General features: G+C 43.9%; 1 protein-coding gene across 1 annotated transcript; it reads right to left on the bottom strand.

Annotated features, from left to right (window-relative positions):
* Positions 1 to 5,505: 5,505 nt before the first annotated feature.
* LOC116986478 (tubulin beta chain-like) lies at positions 5,506 to 17,426 on the bottom strand. Its single transcript, XM_033042043.1, has 4 exons — positions 17,261 to 17,426; positions 9,623 to 9,731; positions 9,282 to 9,392; positions 5,506 to 6,804 (listed from the first exon to the last, which is right to left on the bottom strand). The coding sequence occupies exons 1-4, from the start codon at positions 17,315 to 17,317 to the stop codon at positions 5,741 to 5,743; spliced, it is 1,341 nt and encodes a 446-aa protein (XP_032897934.1). The 5' UTR covers positions 17,318 to 17,426; the 3' UTR covers positions 5,506 to 5,740.
* Positions 17,427 to 27,106: the final 9,680 nt, after the last annotated feature.

Below are 27,106 nucleotides of genomic sequence, written 5' to 3'. Positions count from 1 at the left end.
AGCAGCGGATGCAGTAGATGAGGTTGGAGGAGATACAGGTGAACCTTTGTCGCACCTGGAACGACTGCTTGGGTCCTTGAATGGAGTCGAGGGGGGAGGTGAAGGGACAGGTGTTGCATTTCTTGCGGTTGCATGGGTTATTGATTGGGGATGATCAGCCATGATCACAATGAATGGTTGTGCTGGCTTGAAGGGCCGAATGGCCTCCTCCTGCACCTATTTTCTATGTTTCTATGTAACTGAACACTATAACTGAATGATGCATGGTATCCCTGCATTATAATAGCAAACTATAATTATGTAGCAAAGTAAAACAACTCAAACAGCCGTAAACAGTGATTCTTTACTGCAAAAACATCCATCCAATCTGATGTTGATATATTGTTTGGATGCAGCTAAGGAGAGCTTGTCACCGCATTCAGCCAAATGGCCAAATATATAGAAAGCCAAATAGGACACTCCAACACGTTATACCTACTATTAGCCTCTTATCCCTCTTTTCTCATTGAAATGGGTTGTTGTGGAAATGGTCGATAAAGTGGTAAATGTATACAGATAGTAGTAAGCGACAATTTAATTACAGATTTCTTACATAGCTTCAATTTTAAAAAAATTTTTAAAGAATAAAGATAAAGAGAGAAAAAGATAAGAGAAACTATAAACTAATAGAGAGAAAAAGAAGACAAAAAAATAAATTACAAATAACAAGATTGTGGAGATAGGTCCAGGAGATATTAAGTATAATTATTAATCCAATCACAAACTCTAATTCAATAAATGGAGACCATATTCTAACAAATAATTCTGGTTTGTCAATGAAGACAAATCTTATTTTTTCCAAATGCATGGTCTCAGTCATTTCCATAATCCACATTTTAATTGTGGGGGCTGCTAGTTTTTTCCAAAATGTTAGTTATTAGACTGCATTCAAGAAAGTGTCTCTGACTTATCGTAAAGTTCTGATAATCCTAATATTGTTAATTTTGGATCTGGGTCCAGTTGATTATTAATAACATCAGAAATAATTTTTTAAATGTCCGTCCAAAAATTTTGAATTTTATACAAGTTACAAAAGTGTGGGTTAAGTTGGCTTCTTGAAATTGACATTTATCACAAAGAGGGGAAATACTTGGAAAGATCCTGTTTAATTTTGTTTTTGAATAATGTCATCTATATAGTATTTTAAATTGTAACAAGGAGTGCCTAGCATTTAACGAACTATGGTGTATATATTGAAGGGGGAGATGGGAGCGTGGGGTTCATTTTCCCACACAAGCCATTGGTGACTGGGCAATCTGAACCCAAGCACCAAGTTGAAAGCGGCCAAAGGTATGCAGCTCCCACTCTCCCACGGCCACCCTCTGCGGGTCGGGTGGAGCGGAGGTTTGGGACAAAGTTCATGCCTTCACAGTAATGTGATGGACACAGGGGTCTGGATCAATCGCTGACAAGTCCCGCCCTCCGGCAACGTCATGTCCGTTATTGGACTTTTCTGTTGAGCGGAAGTCGGTCCTTCGGCTTGTAGGCGACTCTGCCTTTCGGGTAGGTGGCGTTTCAACATCTTTGCTTCGGCTTCTTGTCTGTCGGCACCACGTCCTGGTACCATTTACAATATATATTAATGATTTAGATGATGGGATTAAATGTAACACTAGCAAATTTGAAGATGACACAAAGCTGGGTGGCAGTGTGAACTGCGAAGAGGATGCTATGAGGTTGCAGGGTGACATGGACAGGTTGATTGAGTGGGCAGATGCATGGCAGATGCGGTATATTGTAGATAAATGTGAGGTTATCCACTTTGGCGACAAGAACAAAGAGGCAGATTATTATCTCAATTAGGAAAAACGGAAGTGCAACGAGACCTGGGTGACCTTGTACATCGGTCACTGAAAGTAAACATGCAGGTACAGCAGGCAGTGAAGAAAGATAATGGCATGTTGGCCTTCATAACAAGAGGATTTGAGTTTTGGAGTAAAGAGATCCTTCTGCAGTTGGACAGGCCCTGGTGAGACCACATCTGGAGTATTGTGTGCAGTTTTGGTCTCCCAATTTGAGAAAGGACATCCTTGCTATTGATGCAGTGCAGCGTAGGTTCACGAGGGTTAATCCCCGGGATGGTGGGACTGACATATGAGGAAAGATTGGAAAGACTGGGCTTGTACTCACTGGAATTTAGCAGGATGAGAGGCATTCTTATAGAAACGTATAAAATTATAAAAGGACTAGCTAGTGGACAAGCTAGATGCAGGAAAAATGTTCCCAAAGTTGGGGACACAGTCTAGGAATAAAGGGGAGGCCATTTAAAATGAGACGAGAAAAAAACCTTTTCACCCAGACAATTGTGAATTTGTGGAATTCTCTGCAACAGAAGGCAGTAGAGGCCAATTCACTGGATGAATTTAAAAGAGAGTTAGATGGAGCTCTAGGGGCTAGCGGAATCAAGGGATAGGGGGAGAAGGCAGGCAAGGGTTACTGATTGTGGATGATCAGCCATGATCACAATGAATGGCGGTGCAGGCTTGATGGGCCAAATGGCCTCCTCCTGCACCTATTTTCTATGTTTCTATGTATTCTCAGTTGTGCCAGAATATCAAACTATATCTGTAAGGACTGAAGCATTGGAGAATAAAATGCACATAAGAATAAAATAAAAGTGCAATCGATTAGAATGTTTTAAATGAATTCCCTGGCAAATCTAAAATGACCATGGATAATTTTTAAGAAATTTGCCCATGTTCTTATTTTCTTCTGCAGATACATTGCTTAATGTTTAAATTTTTATTTATTGAAGTTTAATTCTGTGATTTCAGTGGAATGACAACCATCCTACTCCCCTCAGTTGTGAAATGATGGTGGGTTATATCCAGTGGAAGTGCCAACCTTCCTTCTAAATGGTAAATAAAGCAGGCAAGTCTCCAGTTGCTGGTGCAGGTACATGTGGAGATTTGCTGCTAATATTTGAAGCAGGCCATGATTTTTTTGGTTCCTGTACAACAGTCCTCAAATTATGCAGTTTTGTAGAAGCAATGTGGAAAAGCAGTATAATCTATGTGGCACTTTTTTAGCAATGAGAAAAGGACAAATTCAAGAATATCTGGATGCATCATCACAAATCTTTGAAAGCGGCAAAGCAAGTTAAGAAAGCATGTTTAATAATTACACGGTTATAGGGACATTGAAGTAGAAAAAAAGTCATGCTTAACAATATTTGTGTATGCTCCAGCTATGCATTTGTGTAAAACATTTGAAGCACAATGTATGATGGATATCAAATAGTTGGGAAGTTTTCAATTCTCTATTAGGATAACATATGTGTTGTGTTGAATTTAATTGAACAGACTGAAGAAGGGTCCCTATCAGAAACATTATCTGTTTACTCACATCACAGATGCCGCCTAACTTGCGAGATGTTCGTGCACTTTGATTTTTGAACAGAGCCTAAATGGAGACCCATTGATTGAGGTCATGATACATCAAGTAAGAAGTAGCAATTTCTTCTGGAAAGTGGGCCAATAACCAGGTTTGTTGATTTTAAATAGTCATTAGAAGAATTTGATGGTAAATAAGGATTGTTTTCCCACTCTAATGTATTGTTAGGTTCTAGATCGCAATACTTTAAATGTAATGGATTAAGTTTTCAATCATAATTTTCAAAAGGCAGATAACACTGGAAAAAGGGTTGGTTGTGGACCCAACCTGAACAAATCTTTCATAGAGCTATTTGACCTCCACAGTCCACGTTTTTTACCCATGTCTAAAAACAAAATGGCATTCAATTAATTCAGGCAGAATTTTCTGCCAGTAGTCCATGTTCAAACTGATCAACATGGTAGTCTAGACCTGAACCAACCTTTTGTTGATCTGGCAATGTTATCTATCTGTTCAAAGGTGTCCTGATCCTCATTACTCAATCCTCCCAAAGCAGTAGAGCTTTGCACCCATTAACACCGACATGCGAGAGGAAGGGCAGTAAATGGGCATTTTATAATTTCAATTATAAAATTATTGAATACATTTTGACTGTTAGCTAAGCCATACTTAGTCAGTCAAGCTTAGTCAGATGTTAAACTTGCCAATGTTCAAATTTTTTTTTTTATTACAAAAAATAGTAATACTTAAAAGATAAAAATCTAGAACCTGTAAAGCAATTAAAAATGTAATTTAATTAGGTCAAAAGATGAAAATTATATATTACTTTTGCCCCTTGCTTTTCACGCAGTTCTTTTGTCTTGTGCATTGTCACAACTTAGCGCTCTTCCATTGAATGAATGAAGAATCCAATGTTGAAGTATAGTTAGCAAAATGCTAGCAAAGACTGTCTGCCTCAGTGGAGGCCAGTTCCCTGGATAGTTTAATGAGAGAGCTAGATAGGGCTCTTAAAGATAGCGGAGTCAGGGGATATGGGGAGAAGGCAGGAACGGGGTACTGATTGTGGATGATCAGCCATGATCACATTGAATGGCAGTGCTGGCTCGAAGGGCCGAATGGCCTACTCCTGCACCTGCAGTCTATTGTCTATGAAGTTTAGGTCCTATGTGTTTCTGTGCATGTAGTAAGGAATCCTGACATTTGCTTCCTTTTCCTGGCATATAATAACAATGGACTTTATAGATCCAGATTCCTATCTGCTAGAGTCAGCAAAACCAAACAAATCCCATCTATTTCCACTTCCCCCATTCTCCCTCCATTTCATCGCATTGGGAAAGGGTGATGTATGGTATTTTGCTGTAGTCAGTTATTAAAGGAAATAAAAACAGGAGGAAAGTGTTATGCATTTATTAGCATGGCAGAAAGACAAAGTTAGATTTGCATGCAATACAGAGAATGACCACAGATCCAAATAGAGTCAGTGCTGGGGCTTAGCAGTTCATGGAAGTGGAAGTCACATTTCATGGGCCAATATCTGCATTTTGGTCAACGTAGCTCTATCAGATCTCAACTCACTATTCAACAGTCCATTGTACCACACTTCTAGGGAAAGTTACGTCCATGAAATAGTTGCTTTATAAAACAAACTAACTAAAGCCCTTGAGTCCCAGATTTATTCAATACACTTTAGTACTCTTACTTTATCTCAGAAAGAATATAATTATACTAAAATACTCTGCAGGAGCTGTTTTTTAATAATTGTGTCAATCTATCCTCATAACAAATAATGGACAAAGCTCGCAAAGGGTTTTTTCCCCAGTTGACAACATTGTTTCCCACTACGGAAAGATAAAATCTGAAAGAGTACATAAGGGTCTACTGTCAGCACCAAAACTGTAAAGGTAATTTTGTATTAAAAACATACATGTAGTACTCCAAAATCTATTATAAATGGAAAAAAAAATGAAGACAGCTTCAGTCGTGTTTCAGGCCAATTCATAAAAGGAGGCACACAAAATTGCTGGAGGAACTCAGCGGGTGCAGCAGCATCTATGGAGCGAAGGAAATGGGCGACGTTTCGGGCCGAAACCCTTAGCATCTGCAGTTCCCTTTTGAACATAAAAGGAGGCAATATTTTCTCTAAAGTTTTGATTTAATAATTTACCATAATGGGGCAGTGCTGATTAGAACTACACGCAGACAAACAAACACACATACAATCTTCAAAAAAGATCCCATTTTTACAGTACTCTCAGTATCACAGCATCTTGATTAAAAGGTTGGCAAATTACGCCGAATTCAACACAGATTCAGAAATATGAATTGTTCCGCAAATTGCTGTTGCAGCCTCTTAAAGATTCCTTTGAATTTATGCTTCGTCATTTTCCACCTCCTCCTCTTCAAACTCTTCCTGTTCATCTGCAGTGGCATCCTGGTACTGTTGGTACTCAGATACCAGGTCATTCATGTTGCTCTCTGCCTCCGTGAACTCCATTTCATCCATTCCCTCTCCAGTGTACCAGTGCAAGAAAGCCTTCCTGCGGAACATGGCGGTGAACTGATCTGAAATGCGCTTGAACAACTCCTGGATGGCAGTGCTGTTACCAATGAAGGTGGAGGACATCTTGAGGTTTCTTGGCGGGACGTCACAAACGGCTGTTTTAACATTGTTGGGAATCCACTCCACAAAGCAGCTGCTGTTCTTGTTCTGGATGTTGAGCATCTGCTCGTCCACCTCCTTCATGGACATTCGGCCTCGGAATATGGCAGCAACAGTCAAGTAGCGCCCATGCCTTGGGTCGCAGGCCGCCATCATGTTTTTAGCATCAAACATTTGCTGAGTTAGCTCTGGCACGGTGAGTGCTCTGTAATTCTGGCTGCCACGGCTGGTAAGTGGCGCAAATCCTGGCATAAAGAAGTGTAACCGAGGGAAGGGGACCATGTTAACGGCCAGCTTGCGAAGATCGGCATTAAGTTGTCCGGGGAAGCGAAGGCAGGTGGTGACCCCGCTCATGGTAGCAGAGACCAAGTGATTGAGATCTCCATAGGTGGGAGTGGCCAACTTCATAGTACGAAAGCAGATGTCGTAAAGGGCTTCGTTGTCAATGCAGTATGTCTCATCTGTATTCTCCACCAGCTGGTGCACAGACAGGGTAGCATTATAGGGTTCCACTACCGTGTCGGAAACTTTAGGGGAGGGCATGACACTGAAGGTGTTCATGATACGGTCGGGATATTCCTCACGGATCTTGCTGATGAGGAGGGTTCCCATTCCGGAGCCAGTGCCACCACCCAGAGAGTGAGTGAGTTGGAATCCCTGTAAACAGTCACAATTCTCAGACTCCTTCCTTACAGCATCAAGTACTGCATCTACCAGTTCAGCTCCCTCTGTGTAATGACCCTTGGCCCAGTTATTTCCAGCACCACTTTGACCTGGAAGAAACAAATCTCATTCCTTAGAACATTTTTGCAATGCAATTTGTTCTCCAATACTAGTTTACACAAAGTTATATTATTAGTTCTATCTGAAAATCTGATCGATGGGAAACTACTGAAATTTATAAAGAGGCTCTGCACCCCAAATGAACACCACCCAGCACATATTCATCGGGAGAATTGGAGAATGGATATAAAAATGAAAGTGGTTTAAGGAACAAAAGATTACAATAGGCAAAATACTACTCTGTTTTGAATTAAGATTTAGTTTGAATATAATTTTTTCCCCACAGGCTGGCCTTTAAATAATATAATTTGTACTTTATGCCCCTTTGCTCTTTTCCAATGCAACATACAGGCTGTTATTTATTTTTTAAACTGCATCCTTGCAGTGTGCCTCTTCCAATTTGGATGTACAGAGATTTGTCTTCATATTATGTTTGGTCTTTGCAAGCCATGATACCATTCAACAGGTCTACAACAGAAATATTTTTGGTGAAGAGAATGAACAGCAGTCCTAAACTACTATCTACCTCATCAGGGACCCTCAGACTATCTTTGATCGGACTTTACCGGTTTTTCTTGCACTGAACATTATTCAATTATCATGTATCTGTGCACTGTGAATGGCTCGACTGTAATCATGTATTGACTTTCCGCTGGCTGGTTTGCACGCAACAAAGCTCGGTACACCTGACAATAAATTAAACTAAACTGAACTGAGGACTCATGGCGAACAAGGCTACGTCATTAGGCTCAAAACTTTTCTCAATCTTTTTCACCTCATGTTAGTATCCCCTCTCCAAGAAATATCCTGCAGGAGTGATGCTCATCTTCAAATAAAAAGCAAAACTTTAGCTTACTATGACTGCACTCCAGAACCAAGATTACCTGAATCTCAGTGGCTGAGCTGCAGATGAAGGCAATGTAATACAATCAACGTCCAAGCTATAAGCCATCTCAACTCATTTATTGAAGGAGATGAGGATAGGCCTTACATTCAGCATCAGCAAGATCCAAGGTCTTCCACCAACCTGCACCACTGTATAACACTGTATACTGACATTGAAGGTTCATGATAGGACCCTGGAAAAGGTGGACCACTTTCTGTATTTTGTGAGCTATGACTCAGGAAAGACTGACATAGGTGATGACATTCATTGCTGCCTTTGATTGATTGTCGAAAAAAATACTTCACGACCAAGACATGAGAGCTGGTACAAACCTATGGTTTACCAGGAAGCAATGATCCTTCCCCAGTATATTTCTGAGAATTGGACTACCTACAGCAGGAACCTCAAGACACTACAACACCATTTCTGCAAAATCCTCAACTGATTGGAAAGTTGTGAACCACATCAGTGTTGTTTTTCAGCCCAGGATCCCCAGCGTTGAGAGCCTAGTTGGGCCAATATATGGACAAGAAACGTTTGGAGGGATATGGTGCAGGCAAGTGGCGCTAGCTTGGTTCGGCAACTTGGTTGCTATGGGCAGCTTATGCTGGAGGGCATGTATCCATGCTGTATAGCTTTGTGGTCTAGTTACAACTCAAGTGATTACATTGGGTGGGGCATATTAGGTGCATGCCCAATACCAGAGTCCCGAAAGAAAAACACTATTCTCTGGGGAGTTTGTTATCAAACAGACTAATGGAAATAGATTCAAGGATGTGCTCAAAGCTTCCTTGAAGAACACAATATCCACATTGACTCCCGTGAGCCTCTGGCCCATGACTGCCCAGTAAAGAAGAAATATTCAGAATCATGCTGAAACCAAAAATCCATGAACTGGGAGAACCATGTAAAAGCAGTGACTTTCAAACTACCAACCCACAAGACTTGTCCCATCTTTGGAAGTTTGCAGTTCCCTTATTGGCCTCATCGACTACTTCAGAATCCGCTAGAACAGAGCAATGTGTAGGAAAAATCTGCAGATGCTGGTTTAGATCGAAGGTAGACACAAAATGCTGGAGGAAGTCAGCAGGACAGGCAGCATCTCTGGAGAGACGCAGCATCTCTCTCCATTCCTTCTCTCCAGAGATGCTGCCTGTCCCGCTGAGTTACTCCAGCATTTTGTGTCTACCAGAGTGGAAGCAAGTCGTCTTTGACTTTGAGGAAATGCTTAACAAGAAATAGAGTTTTCTATTGATTCTTCATGCAAAGGGCCATTCTTCTAGTCCAAGATTAGGAAACTTTGGCAGATACAACAAATCCTTACCAAACACCCTAAAATGCACAGTTTCAGGAAGAGTCCACTCGTTGAGGGGGAGGGGTTGTCAGCGTACCTATTTTGTTCTTCACTTCTTCACCACAGAGGTGCTTCCAAGGTTAACAGACCAAAGGTTAAAACGCGTTACCTGACATGAATATGTGCACATACCCGTCATAAACCCCAATCTCTTTATCTTTACAATACCCACTCAACTATCTTAAACCTTCTTCTTATGCAATTGAAAGATATTATTGTAACCCTACCAAATATAAAGTTATCTGGTCTAAATATCCGTCCATATGGCCCAGATCTGACGGAATCCATGGTACCAGGTTCCAAATCCACTAGAATTGCACGGGGAACGTATTTGTCACCTGGGAAAGAACCAAACAACGGCAAAACTACATTAGAAACAGATTTATTTTTAATTTGAAAGATTAATATAAAAATTAAGATGCCTTCTATGGAAAGAATAGAGACACATTTGTGTTTTTGATTAATCCAAGAAAAGTCCAGACTAGAGATGCATGCATTGTACAATGGACAGTAGTCCAGTTGGTGTTGTAGATATCACCAGATGTTTTAAGCTTCAATAACTCCTTACCAGTTGCTTCATTGTAGTAGACATTGATCCTTTCCAAGTGTATGTCACTATCTCCACAAGCACTTCCAGAAGGATCAATTCCATGTTCATCACTGATCACTTCCCAAAACTAGAGATGCAGATCACAAATTCATTCACAAATTAGATTCTTCATCTTGGTGGAATGTAGTCTTTAAATTTACAAATTGTGACGATCATCAAAAAATAACCCACAGATTCAGGCATACGCACCAAATAAAAATCTGCCAATCGGCCCCATTTACCTCACCTACCACTACTGGCAGCTCGTTCCATTTACCCACCAACCATCAGTCTTGAAAGTTTATAAGTTGAAGCAGGATTTACATTTCCCCGAAACAAAAACGGCAAATTCATGATTTTCCTGCTGATTAGCCCTTACATTCTGGATTATCCAGAGAAAATTCCGATTCTATAATTTGAGAGGCAAAATAACATGCTCCGACACTAATCCTCAATTTGCCGAAAGCCATTTTCTAAATGTCAATTGGCAGGAATAAATTGTATAAATTACTCTATATTGAGCAGAGCTTTTCCACAGCAGGCACAGATAATAGATGGATAGAAAAGCTTTACACCCACATTTTGGTGTTTATAATATATATGTTACAAATGAAGGAGGGTCAGGGGGAAAAAAACAAAGATATATTTCTTCAACAATGGCATGCATTTTAGACCTTCAAGAATTGGGCCACCATATAAAAATCAAATAATCCAGGTGGAAAAGGTTGGATTTCTAAGTGATATAATGGTATAAAAACCTTTAAATTTGGATACTCAACATAGTCAATGTGCAGAGATGGCAGTGGCACTGATTAAATGCCTCTTAACTAATTTATGCAAATTGATCCCACCAGCATCACACGAATGATCACTGTGGACTAGAAGGTAGTCAAAAATGCTGGAGAAATTCAGCGGGTGAGGCAGGACCTATGGAGCGAAGGAATGGGTGAGTTTTCGGGTCGAGACCCGAAAATATTAAAATATAGAAGAAGGGTCTGACGAAGGGTCTCGACCCAAAACGTTGCCTATTCCTTCTCTCCATAGATGCTGCCTCACCCGCTGAGTTTCTCCTTCATTTATGTCTACCTTCGATTTTTCCAGCATCTTTCTTAAAAACACTGTGGGCTAAAGCATGAGTTTTATTATCCATTGAGAATTCATTTCAGACTATCCCAAATTAATTTCAGTCAGATGCCTTACTACATGTCAACAAAATTGTACAGCAGTGAATTCTTTAAAATCTCACGACATTCCTGATAAAGGGGAAAAACGGTGTCTTGCCATCTAGCTGCACAGAAATATAATGCTGTTTGGAGTACATATCTATCCCAGATTGCAGGGGAGGCTAGCATTTATAGTATACTAGACCAAGGAGGACCCGTTGGGTCCCGTCCCCTCAACGGGCGGTTGCGGGGGGGGGGGGGGGGGGGGGGGGGCCTGCGGCGTCACACACACACTAACCCCCCAACACACACACTAACCACCCCCACACACACACTAACCACACACACACACACACTAGCCCCCCCCACACACACACTAACCCCCCCAACACACACACTAACCCCCCAACACACACACACACTAACTCCCCCCACACACACACACTAAACCCCTACACACTAACACCCTACACACACACTAATCACCCACACACACACTAACCACCCCCCAACACACACTAACCACCCCCATACACACACACAGTAACCACCCCACTTGATATTATATTAATATTATTCATTGGCTCCTTTTACCCCATCCCCGCCCTATCTCTAGGGGCAGAGAGTGTGGGGCAGTGAAAGAGAGAGAATGAGAGGGGGGGAGAGGGGGGAATGGAGAGGAGGAAGGGGGAGAGGGGGGAGGGAGGAGGCGGGGAGGGAGGAGGAGGGGGAGGGAGAAAGGAAGGAGGGGGATGGGGGGAGGGGGGAAGGAGGGAGGGGGAGAGGGGTAGGGGCGGAGGGAGGGGGGGAATGGGGGAGAGAGAGGGGGAGAGGGAGAGAGAGGGGGAGGGGGAGAGGAGGGGGGAGTGGGGAGAAAAGGTGGAGAGGAGGAGTGGGGAGAGAGAGAAGGGTAAGGGGGGAGAAAAGGGGGAGTTGGGGAGAGGAGGGGAGGGGAAAGGGGAGAGGGGGAAGTGGGGGAGGACGGGAGGGAGTGAGGGAGAGGGTGGACTTGAACTTGGCGAGCGGGTGGCGCAGACGGGGCCGACTGCGAACGGGCGGCGGGCCTCGGCAGCTCTCGGGACCTTGCGTGACCTCTGAAGCCCTCGGAATTCCAACCAAATTACTACATGTTCACTGGCTTCAATCCAGTGCTTTGGGGGGGGGAGGGCAGGGAGCTGCAGACGGCTGCGAGTTACGCGGAGGAGGGGGGGGGGGGGGGGGGGGGGGGCTACGTAACTCGCAGTTTCTGCGCGTTGAAAACTCTGCGCAGCTAGCTGCGAGGAGCAGAGCCATTGTGACTTTCAGAAAGCATTTGATAAGGTCCCACATAGGAGATTAGTGGGCAAAATTAGGGCACATGGTATTGGGGGTAGAGTGCTGACATGGATAGAGAAGTGATTGGCAGACAGGAAACGAAGAGTAGGGGTTAACGGGCCCCTTTCAGAATTGCAAGCAGTGACTAGTGAGGTGGCAGTGTGAACTGTGTGGTGGTGCTATGAGAATGCAGGGTGACTTGGACAGGTTGGGGGAGTGTGCAGATGCATGGCAGATGAGGTTTAATGCAGATAAATGTGAGGTTAGCCACTTTGGTAGCAAAAACAGGAAGGCAGATTACTATCTAAATGGCGTCAAGTTGGGAAAAGGGGAAGTACAACGGGATCTGGGGGTCCTTGTACATCAGTCTATGAAAGTAAGCATGCAGGTACAGCAGGCAGTGAAGAGAGCGAATGGCATGTTGGCCTTTATAACAAGAGGAATCGAATATAGGAGCAAAGAGGTCCTTCTGCAGTTGTACAGAGCCCTAGTGAGACCACACCTGGAGTATTGTGTGCAGTTTTGGTCCCCTAATTTGAGGAAGGACATTCTTGTTATTGAGGGAGTGCAGCGTAGGTTTACTAGGTTAATTCCCAGGATGGCGGGACTGTCATATGCTGAGAGAATGGAGCAGCTGGGCTTGTACACTCTGGAGTTTAGAAGGATGAGAGGGTATCTCATTGAAACATATAAGATTGTTAAGGGCTTGGACACACTAGAGGCAGGAAACATGTTCCCGATGTTGGGGGAGTCCAGACCCAAGGACCAGTTTAAGGATAAGGGGTAAGCCATTTAGAACGGAGACGAGGAAATACTTTTTCTCACAGAGAGTGGTGAGTCTGTGGAATTCTCTGCCTCAGAGGGCAGTGGAGGCAGGTTCTCTGGATGCTTTCAAGAGAGAGCTAGATAGGGCTCTTAAAAATAGCGGAGTCAGTGGATATGGGGAGAAGGCAGGAACGGGGTACTTATTGGGGGTGATCAGCCATGATCACACTTAATGGCGGTGCTGACTCCTGCACCTATTGTCTATTGTCTATTGTCTATTGTCTATTGACGTCATCCAGCTCGCTTCAGCTCTTTAACTGCTAAAAAGATCTCAGATTGGTAAACAATTGTAGTAAAAAACTCGGGAAATAATTAATCAAATTTTCAGAAGAGGGAATTTTTGAAATCATGAGGTAAATCTCTACCGGAAAATGTAAAAATGTCACCGTTACCGCGTCGGGTTTTCGAGGACATGTGAATCAAAGAACAAGTTCAAACAAGCAAACCCATAAGTAAACATCCAAGATCAGAGCTTTGTAATAATATAGATTACTGGGATTCCATATGATTTTAGCTCTGGAGTATCACTGCAAAGTGAATTTCATTCAAAGTGCAACCGTGATCTAGTGAAGCAGAGGTATATACTGCTGTTTCTGAGGCCGATGACATGTACAATGAAGAAATAGTGCAATTTATTGACATTTAAATAAAAAGAATGTGATGCAGCGTCTCAACCCAAACTGAGTACGATCATCTTTACCCCCACTGATCTGCTTGACCCGTTAAGTTCTTCCAAAGGTTTTTTTTTTCTTGGCATACACGCCAATTGGTTTGAGGTAATTCATGTACCACCAGTACACTGTTATTGCAATTCAGTAGGTGAACTCTATTGACAAGGGGACCAAATGACCTTTGAGTGAAGGTTTTGCCAGTAAACAACTTATGCCATTAAGAATTTTATCCTCGGCTCAAAATTAGAAACCTGACGAAATATTAACAAATTGTTGCAGAAAGTTTACTTTACCTAATAAGTTTTATGAAAAGAAGTAGCTGCTACCTTGTCATTAGCCTAGGTAAACTGAATGTTCAGTAAGTCATTCAGCTCTTTGAGAATTTATGTTAGATGTATTGAACAGTGCACCTAGGAATCCTCAGCAAAGGTTTGCATACCTTTAACCCTAATTTGGCAACATTGGCTTTCAAAGTGGCAAAATTGTGAATTTATTATGGGGAACAAGGAAATCGCAGATGAGTTGAACAGGTACTTTGGATCCGTCATCACTAAGGAGGACACAAACAATCTCTCTGATGTACTAGTGGCTAGAGGATCTAGGGTGGCAGAGGAACTGAAGGAGATTAACATTAGGCAGGAAACGATGTTGGGTAGACTGATGGGACTGAAGGCTGATAAATCCCCAGGGCCTGATGGTCTGCATCCCAGGGTACTTAAGGAAGTGGCTCTAGAAATCGTGGACGCATTGGTGATTATTTTCCAATGTTCTATAGATTCAGGATCAGTTCCTGTGGATTGGAGGGTAGCTAAAGTTATCCCGCTCTTTAAGAAGGGCGGCAGAGAGAAAACAGGGAATTATAGACCAGTTAGCCTGACATCAGTGGTGGGGAAGATGCTGGAATCAATAATAAAAGATGAAATAGTGGCACATTTGGAGAGCAGTAGCAGGATCAGTCCGAGTCAGCATGGATTTACAAAGGGGAAATCATGCTTGACTGATCTTCTGGAATTTTTTGAGAATGTTACCAGGATAATGGACAAGGGAGAGCCAGTGGATGCGGTGTATCTGGACTTTCAGAAAGCATTTGATAAGGTCCCACATAGGAGATTAGTGGGTAAAATTAGAGCACATGGTATTGGGGGTAGGGTGCTGACATGGATAGAAAATTGGTTGGCAGACAGGAAACAAAGAGTAGGGATTAACGGGTCCCTTTCAGAATAGCAGGCAGTGGCTAGTTGGGTACCGCAAGGCTCGGTGCGGGGATCGCAGCTATTTACAATATATAGTAATGATTTGGATGAAGGGATTAAAAGTAACATTAGCAAATTTGCAGATGACACAAAGCTGGGTGGCAGTGTGAACTGTGAGGAGGATGCTATGAGGATGCAGGGTGACTTGAACAGGTTGGGTGAGTGGGCAGATGCATCGCAGATGCAGTTTAATGTGGATAAATGTGAGGTTATCCACTTTGGTGGCAAAAACAGGAAGGCAGATTATTATCTAAATGGTATCAAGTTGGGAAAAGGGGAAGTACAATGGGATCTGGGAGTCCTGGTACATCAGTCACTGAAAGTAGGCATGCAGGTACAGCAGGCAGTGAAGAAAGCGAATGGTATGTTGGCCTTCATAACGCGAGGAGTTGAGTATAGGAGTAAAGAGGTCCTGCTGCAGTTGTACAGGACTTTAGTGAGACCACACCTGGAGTATTGTGTGCAGTTTTGGTCTCCAAACTTGAGGAAGGGCATTCTCGCTATTGAGGGAGTGCAGCGTAGGTTCACAAGGTTAATTCCCGGGATGGCGGGACTATCATATGTTGATAGATTGGAGCGGCTGGAATATGCTGGAATTTAGAAGGATGAGAGGGTATCTTATTGAAACATATAAGATTATTGGGCCATAGTTTAAGAATAAGTGGTAAGCCATTTTGAACGAAGATGAGGGGAAAAAAATTCACACAGAGAGTTGTGAATGTGTGGAATTCTCTGCCTCAAATGGAAATGGAGGCTGGTTCTCTGGATGCTTTCAAGAGAGTTAGATAGAGCTCTTAGGGATAATGGAGTTAAGGGATATGGAGAGAAGGCAGGAACGGGGTACTGATTGTGGATGATCAGCCATGATCACATTGAATGGCGGTGCTGGCTCGAAGAGCCGAATAGCCTACTCCTGCATCTAATGTCTATTGTCTATAATTGTCGATTTTTCACAAATGTAACAAAATAATGAAACCTGCAAATGTAGAATTGTTGAAGGACTGCTCACTGTCCAGCCCCCAATATCCGAAGAACTGGCAGATGCTGACTCTAATAATGAATGTCGTCAGCGGGTATTAAAGAAGCAGTGCCTTCAGATTGATAGCCCGAAGGTCTGAACAATATAACCGCTACCCGCGTGTAACATGTCTAGAGGCGCTGATGAAGGCTGGACCAATCTCAAGCTGAAAGCATCAATTATTATGGGCGTGGCGAGGGGGGGGGGTGAACCTTCCGATGGCCGAAGTGTTTAACCGCACCCTTCAGCTGGATTCAACGCGTTTGGCACAATGGGAAAATTGCATGTGGATCAGAGGGCTGCATCAAAGCCGGTTGAGAATGGATTTTTCGCAGGATTCCCCCATCCCCTTTGGAAGTGACAGAGAACATCAATCTTGCGTTTCTGTCTTGGCCAGAGTTTCCCTTTTGTAAACTGGATTTATAACACGAGAACAGATGGGAAGAGGACAAGTAGTTGGGATGTCGAAATGGGAGATTTATTGAATCGCTCATCGGAAATAAATGTAATCATGGGGTCAGCATTATTCTAATCGGGAGGCAGCGATAACGGGGAACCCAGGCGAACCCAAACACACTATTTTCAAGAAAGACGTATCCAGTAGTCGGGCTGGAAAAATGTCCACGATTAGCAATCCTCCGAAACAATGAATTGGGAAACAATTTTGCATGGAGGAGTGGGGGAGTGGGGGGGATGAAAGGACATTGTTCGCAATCCAAGCTTGCCGCCCGCACGAAGCTTTCCCCCGAGAGGGTGCTGTCCAATTCAGCGACTTTGCGCCTCGGTTAACCCCAGGAGCCTGGAGCGATCTGCGGCATCAGCTGCCGGACTCTTATTGTTCTACACTGAGCCCCCACCTCCTCCCGTACTGCGAGTTTACTTCAAATTGAGGAAAGGTTTGGTTACTAGCGTTTGCGTTGGATTTTGATCGAAATGACACTGGATACCTCTTGTGCCGATTTCTGGCGTCCAGACAAAGGAATTGAGAGGGAGGGGGTACAAAACTGCCTTCAGGATGGGGCGCATGTCCAGTTGCCTTGACACATTTCAGTCCCACAGAACAATGACCACAATATCCCCCCACTTTGTATTATTTAAAAAAAAGAAAACCTCGCAGACAATAGCTGGCATTAAAAATTATACAGCGTGGCATCTTGCTGGCCAGACTGCATCCCACTGAATCAATTTCCCACGTTTCAAAGCATTGAGAAAGGGTGTGGTTTGATTTTCTTTGAGGGGAAAAAATCCGGCAATGGTAACATTTTATGAATTATAACCCTGGAATATCTTGCGACTCACAGTAATTATTTGCATCGTGTATTTATACAAACATAAATTATTTTGGTGGAGTCTGTGGTGGATTTCCTTCCTACCTTGGCTCCGATCTGGTTCCCGCATTGTCCAGCCTGGATGTGCAAAATTTCCCTCATTGTTATAACTGTTCGTTCTGTGTGAGAGATGGTGCAGGTTGATTCAAGGCAAAATGAAGATTATTGTCTATTTGCTAATACGACTGACAACCGCTATGTTTGCGAGCAGCTACAATGCGTTTTCCACTCACTACTTTTATGAAGCATCCAAACCCAGTGCACTGTGGGGCATACAATCGCCTCCCACAATCATGTGTAGTTGAACCAGGATTGAGCTGGAGACGCCAAATTATAGATTGGTGTTAAAGGAGGAGGGCGACGGTGCAAGAGGAGATAAAATAAACTGAAGATGCTGGAATCTAGAGTCAAGTCAAGAGTGTTTTATTGTCTAATGCCCCTGATAGAATAATGACATTCTTCAACAGAATATGTATACATAGTACTCTGTAAACAATATAATAAAGGGAGAAAAAGTTCAGTGTGTATATATACACACACACGTACAAACATATATATATATATATACACAAACAAACACACACACACACACACATATATATATATATATATATATATATATACTAGACCAAGTGCAGACCCGTTGGGTGTCACAGTCTGCCCTCTCCTCATTCTCATCCACTTCGCCTGCCACTCCCCTCTCATCAGCCCAACTCTCCTCACCTGTTGCCTCTGATCACCAATTAACCCGGTATATAGACTCTCCTCACAGTTCACACAGTGCCAGATTGTTCTCAGCATTCATGCAAGACTCTCCAGCGATTTCCCGACTTCCTGCCTGGCTTCGACTCTCCTTTCGTCTGTCCCTCGCTGGTTTGTTTGCATCGTGTGTTGGATCTCCTGGTGACCGGACCTTCCGCTACCCCGACTACGTCTCCTGCCTGCCCCTCTTCGGAACCCTCGCTCAATCCTGAGCCTCTGTGTGAGTACGGTGTACCCATTCCTGTGTTACTACTCTGTGTTACAGTATCGTAATAAAGTTCGTTACCAACTATACCTGCCTGATTCTGTGCTGCTATTGGGTCCAAGCTATACCCGTTACATTGGGTCTGTTCCCCCAACGTGCGGTTGCGTGGAGGGGGGGGGGGGGGGCAGCATGTGGCATCACACACACTAACTACCCCCCCCCCCCGCGTGTGTGTGTATATATATATATATATATATACACAAACAAACATACAATAAAGTGCACAATGACAACACCAAATCTATAGTGCAGAGCTTATTTGGAGGTTGTAATTAGACAAAATGCTGGAGTAACTCAGCGAGACAGGCTGGATAGACGTTTCTCTAAAATGTTAGACATCTCTGGAATGGATGATGTTTCGGGTCGAGACGCTTCTTCAGACTGAGAGTCGGGGTAGAGGGAGACACAGAGAAAAGGAAGTGTAAGGTGTGAAAATGAGACAAAAGGGATGACCTCAAGGAAAATGTCGAATAAGTTCATTGTTCGCTAGGAGAAAGTGACAATGAAGTATACAGAGATAAAATATAATCAGGGAGACAGCCAGACTGGTCAGAGAACTAGGATGGGGATGGGATGGAGAGAGAGGGACAGCAAGGGCTATTTGAAGTTAGAGAAGTCAATATTCATACCGCTGAGGTGTAAGCTGCCGAAGCGAAATATGAAATGCTGTTCCTCCACTTTGTGCTGGGCTTCACTCTGACAGTGGAGGAGGCCCAGGACAGAAAGGTCAGTGTGGGAATGGGACGGGGAGTTAAAGTGTTTAGCAACCGGGAGATCAGGTAGGTTCAGGCGGACTGACCGGAGGTTTTCAGCGAAACAATCGCCGAGCCTGCGCTTGGTCTCGCCAATATTTAGTTCACACCTGAAACAGCGGATACCATAGATGAGGTTGGAGGCGCTACACGTGAACCTCTGCCTCACCTGAAAAGGCTGTTGGGGTCCTTGGACGGGGTCGAGGGTGGAGATATGTGTATAGTGTTTAATAGCCTGATAGATGTCGGAAAGAAGCTGTTCCTGAACCTGGATGTTACAGTTTTCAGGCTCCGATGTCTTCTTCCCGTTGACAGGGGTGAAATGAATGTGTGGCCAGGGTGGTGTTGGTCTCTCATGATCCTGGCTGCCTTTTTGAGGCAGCAACTCATGTAAATGCCTTTGATAATGGGGAGGTCAGAACCTGTGATGGACTAGAGCAACACACAAAATGCTAGAGGTCTTAAAGGTTCCCGACCTGATATGTCCCGACTCGAAAAGTCGTTTGTCTAATCCCTCCACAGATGTTGCCTGACCTGCTGAGTACTTTGTATTTTGCTCAAGAATAACTGTTGTTGGACGAATTACAGATGACGATGAGTCAGAGTATCGAAGTGAGATTGATCTACTGACCAAATGGTGCCAGCTCAACAACCTGGCTCTCAATGTCAATAAGACCAAGGAACTGATTGTGGACTTTGGAAGAGGAAGGATGAGAACCCAGAAACCTGTCTATATCGATGGGACAATGGCGGAGAGAGTCAAAATAAAGGGGAATAAAGAAATGACAGAGGAGTTGAATGACTTTTTTTGCATCAGTCTTCACAGTGGAAGACACCAGCAACGTGCCTGAAATTCAAGAGAGTCAGGGGGTGGAAGTTAGTGGAGTGACTATTACTAGAGAGAAGGTGATTGGGAAGATGAAAGGGATGAAGGTGGATAAGTCACCTGGACCAGATGGACTGCACCCTAGGGTTCTGAAAGAGGAGGCTTTAGAGATTGTGGAGGCATTGACTCTGATAATTCAAGAATCACTAGAGACAAGAGTGGTCCCAGATGATTGGAAAATTGCCAATATTATCCTGCTACACAAGAATGGAGCAAAGCAGAATAGTGGGAACTATAGGTCGTTTAGTCTGACTTCGGTGGTTGGTAAGATTTTAGAGTCCACTAGACCAAATGCAGACCCGTTGGGTCTGCTCCCCCAACACAACATTCCACCACTCACCCGTTCCCCCAATGCAATATTGCACCACTCACGCATAGCCCCCAACTGCGCAGGTGCGACTCATTTCTCCTCATCCCCAGCACTCCCTCCTCCTCCTCTTCATCCTCCCTATTCAATCCCTGGAGAGGGAGGGGGGTAGAGAGGGAGGGGGGCAGAGAGGGGGGGGGGGGTGGTAGAGAAAGAGAGAGGAGGGGCGGAGAGGGAGGAGGGTAGAGTGGGGGAGGGTAGAGAGGGAGAGGGCGAGGGATGGAAAGGTGGGGGGTAGAGAGGGATGGGCATAGAGGTGGAGTGAGGGTAGTAGATAGGTTCCCTCTATCTTTAGGGGGGAGGGAATGGGGGGGTAAGATGAAGACAGACACAAAAGGCTGGAGTAACTCAGTGGGTCAGGCAGCACTTCTGGAGAAATGGAATCGGTGACGTTTCTGGTCGAGAAGAGTCGGTATTGCAGCTGAGCAAAGGGGACTACAGAGGCATGAGGGAGGAGCTGGTCAAAATTGACTGGAAAGGGACCCAAGCAGGGATGACGGTGGAACAGCAATGGCAGGAATTTCTGGGAATAATCTGGAAGATACGGGGAGAAAAGATGAAATTCAAAGGTAAGCTAGCTAATAATATAAACGAGGATATCAAGAGTTTCTACAGTTATATAAAGAGCAAGAAAGAGGCAAGAATGGATGTTGGACCACTGCAGAATGATGCAGGAGAAGTGATAATGGGGACTAAAGAAATGGCAGAGGAGTTGAATAACTTTTTTGCATCAGTGTTGACGGTGGAAGACACCAGCAATGTGCCTGAAATTCAAGATAATCAGGGTTGGCAGTTAGTGGAGTAGCTATTACCAGGAAGAAGGTGCTTGGGAAGCTGAAAGGGCTGAAGGTGGATAAGTCATCTGGCCGGATGGACTGCATCCTAGAGATCTGAAAGAGGTGGCTTTAGAGATTGCGGAGGCATTGATAGAGATATTTTAAGAATCGCTAGTCAGGAGTGATCCCAGATGATTTGAAAATTGCCAATATTGCCCCCTTGTACGAGAAGGAAGCAAAGCAGAATGGTGGGAACTATAGTCTGACTTTGGTGGTTGGTAAGATTTTACAGTCCATTATAAAGGATGAGGTTGCAGAGTACAGTACTTAGAAGTTCACGATAAAATAGGCCAAAGCCAGCAATGGTGGAGAGAGTCAAAATAAAGGGGAGCCTACGGGTATCAAAGGGCAGATACTAGCATGGATAGCAGGTTGGCTGGATGGCAGAAAACAAAGAGTGGCAATAAAGGGGCCTTTTTCTGGTTGCCTGCCAGTGACCAGTGGAGTTTCGCAAGGATCGGTGTTGGGGCGGCTACTATTTATGTTATATATTAATTTGGATGAGGGGATTGAAGGCTCTGTGGCCAAATTTGTGGATGATACGAAAATAGGTGGAGGGGCAGGTAGTGTTGAGAAAGCAAGGGACTGTGCAGAAGGACTTGGACAGGTTTGGAGAGTGGGCAGAGAAGTGGCAGATGGAATATAGTGTAACAAAATGTGGAGTCAAGCATTTTGGTAGTAGGAATAAAGGCGTAGACTATTTTGTAAATGGGGAAATCGGATGTGCAAAGGGACTTGGGAGTGCTGGTGCAAGATTCACAAAAAGTTAATCTGCAAGTCGAATCAGTAGTAAAGAAAGCAAACTCAATGCTATCATTTATTTCAAGAGGGCTTGCATACAAAAACAGTCTCCATACGGCACTGGTAAAGCTGCATTTGGAATATTGAGATCAATTTTGGGCACCATATCTGAGGAAGGATGTGTTGGCTCTGGAGAGGGTCCGGAGGAGGTTTACAACAATGATCCCAGGGATGAGTAGGTTAAGCTATAATGATCATTTGTCAGCACTGGGCCTGAACTCGCTAGAGTTTAGAAGCATGAAGGGTGGATATCATTCAAATGTACAGAATAGTGAAAGGCTTGGATAGAGTGGATGTGGAGAGGATCTTTCCACTAGTGGGAGAGTCTAGGACTAGAGGTCATAGCCTCATAATTAAAGGATGTTCTTTTAGGAAGGAGATGAGAGAAATTTATTTTGTCAGATGGTGGTGAATCTGTGGAATTCTTTGCCACAGAAGGCTGTGGAGGCCAAGTCAGTGGATATTTTTAGGGCAGAGATAGATAGATTCTTGATACAGGTGCCAGAGGTTATGGGGAGAAGGCAGGAGAATGGGATTAGGAGGGGGAGATTGATCAGTCATGATTGAACGGTGGAGTAGACTTGATGGGCCAAATGGCCTAATTCTACTCTTATCACTTATGACCTTCTGAGATCCTTCTTCAGAAAACATCACCTATTCCTTTTCTCCAGGATTATAAAAGTGTTTGATAGGGTAGACTTAGAGAATATAAGACATTTGTAAGGGAGGCCAGAACTGAGTAATACATACATCATTCATTTGTACTACACTTAAAGAGTGATTGGGGTGTGAGATAAAGATAAACTATAAAATAATATATGTGCAGGAAGGAACTGCAAATGCTGGTTTAAACCGAGATTGACACAAAAGGCTGGAGTATCTCAGTGGAACAGGCAGCATCTCTGGAGAGAAGGAATGGGTGATATTTCAGGTCGAGACCCTTCTTCAGACTGAAAGTCACAGGAAAGGGAAAGCAGAGATACAGATGATGATGTAGAAATATATTGAACAATGAATTAAAGATATGCAAAAAAGTAATGATGATAAAATTAACAGGCCATTGTTAGCCATTTGTTAGGTGAGAACGAGAAGCTGGTGTGATTTGTGTGGGGGGAGGATGGAGAGAGGGAATACAGGGGTTACTTGAAATTAGAGAAATAAATATTCATACCACTGGGTTGTAAGATGCCCGAGCAAAATATGAGATGTTGCTCCTCCAATTTGCGTTTACTCACTGATAATGGAGGAGGCCTAGGACAGAAAGGTCAGTGTGGGAATGGGAAGGAGAATTAAAGTGTTTAGCAACTGGGAGATCAGGCACATCCAGGTGGACTGAACAAAGGTGTTCAGCGAAACGATCGCCCAGTCATGAACAACGGATATAGTAGATGAGGTTGGAGGAGGTGCAAGTGAACCTCTGCCTAAACTGAAAGGACTGTCAAGGTCCCTGGACAGAGTCTAGTGAGGAGGTATAGAGACAGGTGTTGCATCTCCTGTGGAAACAGGGGAAGGTACCTGGGGAGGCAGTAGTTTCGGTGGGAAGGGATGAGTTAACTTGTGAGTTGCGGAGGGAACAGTCTCTATAGAAGGGGGAAAGGGATGGAGATGGGAAGATGTGACTAGAGGTAGGATCCCATTTGAGGTGGTGAAAATGTAGGAGGATTATGTGTTGTATGAGACGGGGTACAAGGTAAGGACTTGGGAGACTATGTCCCTGTTGCAACTAGGGGGAGGGGGAACAAAGGCAGAGCTGCGGGATACCGAGGAGACATGTCTGAGGGCCTCATCTATGATGGTAGAGTGGAACCCACATTCACTAAAGAATGATAATGGGATGGAACACCTCATCTTGGGCACAGATGTGGTGCAGATGGAGGAATTGGGAGTAGGGGATAGAGTCTTTGCAGGAAGCAGGGTGGGAAGAAGTGTAGTTGAGATAGTTGTGGAATTCAGTGGGTTTGTAATAGATGTCAGTCGATAGTCTATCTCCTGTGATGGAGACTGTGACATCATAGTTGCTATTTAGGAAATGCAGTGAAGGTACCCTGGACCTGCTGAATGTTTCCAGCATTTTCAGTTTTTAATTTCACTGGGCCAGTGTGTGCATGGTGATAGAATCTGGTAAGGAAATGTGGGAGTATCAAATGGGATTATTGTAGGATTGTTTTCAAATGGTCAGCTTTGACTCAGTGGGCCAAAGGACTTTTTTTCCCCTGTGCTCAATGGAAGTTGACCAATTCCTGCTCCAAATTCTTACATTATTATGGAATATTCTACCACAAGGAGCATCTGAGATGAAACAGAAACAAACTAAATGCAAAAGGGGGAAATGATTACATGGTGGTGTTATTGCAGTTGGATGAATAAGTGATGTACAAAGTAATTGGGCCTAAAGATAGATACAAAATGCTGAGAAACTGAGCGTCAGAGGAGAGGGAGACTAGAGATATGGGGAAGCGTAAGGTGTGAAGAAGACAGATCAAAGCAGACGATGATCAAGGAAATGTAGAATGGATCATTGTTATCCCAGTCTGAAGACGGGTCTCAACCTGAATCGTCACCCATTCCTTCGCTCCAGAGATGCTCCCTATCTGGCTTTTTCGGCATTTTGTGTTATCTTTAGTGTAAACCAGCATCTACTGCTCCTTCCTACACATTGTTAGCTAATTATTGGGATTGACTTTGAACAATCCCTGTTCCAAGTGTACACTGGCCCTATCCCAGAAGTCTATCACCATTACATTGACCACTGCATTGGTGCAACCTCTCCACCCACGCAGGTATTCATGAACTTGATTAACTTCACCACCAATTTCCATCATGCACTCAAACTCACTTGACCATTTCCGACATCTCCCTCCCTTTTCTTGATCTCCCCATTTCATCACAGAAGATAGACTATTGACTGATGTCTATTATAAACTTCTGACACTCACAACTATCTGGATTACACTTCTTCCCACCCAGCAAAAACTATCCCCTACTCCCAATTCCTTCACCTACACCGCATCTGTGTCCAAGATGAGGTGTTCCATACCAGGACATCCTAGATGTCCTCATTCTTCCCCTCTTCCATCATAGATGAGGCCCTCACATGTGCCTCCTCGGTACCCACAGCTCAGCACCTGCTACCCCCCCCCCCCGCCTAGTTGCAATAGGGACAGAGACCCCGCAAGCCCTTACCTTTCAGCCCATCAGCTGTTGCATACAACGCATAACCCTCCAATGTGATCCCATCACTAGTCTCATCTTCCTATCTTTACCCCTATCCACTTTCCGCAGAGACTGTTCCCTCCACAACTCCCTGGATAACTCATCCCTTCCCATCAAAACCACCCCTCCCCAGGTACCTTCCCCTGCAACCGCAGAAGATGCAACATCTGTCCCTATACCTCCTCCCACAACTCTGTCCAGGGACCGCAACAGTCCATTCAGGTTAGGCAGAGGTTCACTTGCACCTCCTTCAACCTCATCTACTATGTCCATTGTTCAAGGTGTGGACTCAGGGGTACATCGGCGAGACCAAACGTAGACTGGGCAATCGTTTCGTTGAACACCTTTGTTCAGTCTGCCTGGACCTACCTGATTTCCTGGATGCCAAACACTTTAATTCCCTTTCCATTTGCATACTGACCTTTCTGTCCTGGGCCTCCTCCATTGTCAGAGCGAGGCCAATCGCAAATTGGAGGGACAGCGCCTCATATTTCACTTGAGCAGGTTAAAACCCAGGGGTATGATTTCTCCAACTTCAAGTAACCCCTACGTTCCCCCTCTCTCTCGCCATTCCTCCCCCACCCAAGTTTGTACTCGGTTCACCTTAGCCCACAGCTCACAATGGCCAGTGTTCTTTTTTGCTCATCTTTCATTCATTTGTTCTATATCTCTCTACATTTATCAGTATTTATTGCTTTCAGGTATTGTCCATATTGTATTTTATGTATTTTTTTGTCTGCTTTCGTTCTGAATGTGTGGGTTTATTGGTTGTTGGCTTCTGGACATCTGAATTTCCCTAAGGGGATCAATAAAGTATTTATTATTATTATTATTATTATTACAGTCTATATCTCTCGTTTCCCTTTCCCCTGACTCTCAGTCTGAAGTATATCAACGTGTCGATGGTGGAGAGGGTCAAGAGCTTCAAATTCCTGGGCGTGCATATTTCTGAAGATCTCTCCTGGTCCGAGAACACTGATGCAATTATTAAGAAAGCACATCAGCGACTCTACTTCCTGAGAAGATTACGGAGAATCGGTATGTCAAGGAGGACTCTCTCTAACTTCTACAGGTCCACTGTAGAGAGCATGCTGACCGGTTGCATCGTGGCTTGGTACGGCAACTTGAGCGCCCAGGAGTGGAAAATACAACAAAAAGTAGTAAACACCGCCCAGTCCACGATCGGCTCTGACCTCCCTACCATCGAGGGGATCTATCACAATCGCTGCCTCAAAAAGGCTGGCAGCATCATCAAGGATCCACACGATCCTGGCCACACACTCATCTCCCCACTACCTGTAGGTAGAAGGTACAGGAGCCTGAAGACTATAACGTCCAGGTTCAGAAATAGCTACTTCCCCACAGCCATCAGGCTATTAAACTCAACTGAAACAAATCTCTGAACACTGATAGACCATTATCTGTTTATTTGCACTTTATCTGCTTATTTATTGATGTGTGTATATATTTATATAATGGTATATGGACTCACTGATATGATATGTTCTGTATTCGTGCCTACTATATTCCGTTGTGCTGATGCAAAGCAAGAATTTCATTGTCCTATCTGGGACATATGACAATAAACTCTCTAAACTAAACTAAAGAAGGGTCTCCAACTGAAATGTCACCCATTCCTTCTCTCCACAGATGCTGCCTGACCCTCAGGAGTTACTCCAACTTTTTGTGTATAAAGCAGCACCTGCAATTCTTTCCTACACTTTGTGAGCTGAATATTGGGCCTAAAGATTTACTATTCTACCGAAGGCGGCGCGACTCACCCGTTGCAGCGGCCCCTACAGCCTGTCTGTCTTTTTTTTATTTTTTTGTCTAGTTAAATGTAGTGTTGGTGTTTTTTAACACTGATTTTAAATGTGTATATGTGGGGGGCGGGGGGGAGGGGGAAACTGTTTAAGATCTCTTCCCTGTCTGGGAGACCCGACCTTTTCCCTGTCGGGTCTCCGTTGTCGTTGGGGCCTAGTACCGTGGAGCGGCCTCCAGCCTGAACG

This window comes from Amblyraja radiata, chromosome 23 (assembly GCF_010909765.2).
Source record: "Amblyraja radiata isolate CabotCenter1 chromosome 23, sAmbRad1.1.pri, whole genome shotgun sequence".
NCBI classification, from domain to species: domain Eukaryota; kingdom Metazoa; phylum Chordata; class Chondrichthyes; order Rajiformes; family Rajidae; genus Amblyraja; species Amblyraja radiata.
The sequence above is the reverse complement of the archived record's forward strand: the minus strand, read 5'-3'. Positions and strand labels throughout refer to the sequence as shown.

Bases quoted from the DNA above. Each gene is read 5' to 3' on its own strand.
- LOC116986478 (XM_033042043.1), bottom strand. From the start codon at position 17,317: ATGAGGGAAATTTTGCACATCCAGGCTGGACAATGCGGGAACCAGATC. The intron at 9,732-17,260 runs GTAGGAAGGAAA...CTGCATCTCTAG, and splicing joins GGAACCAGATCGGAGCCAAG to TTTTGGGAAGTGATCAGTGA. The intron at 6,805-9,281 runs GTAGGGTTACAA...TGTTTCTTCCAG, and splicing joins ACCAGATAACTTTATATTTG to GTCAAAGTGGTGCTGGAAAT.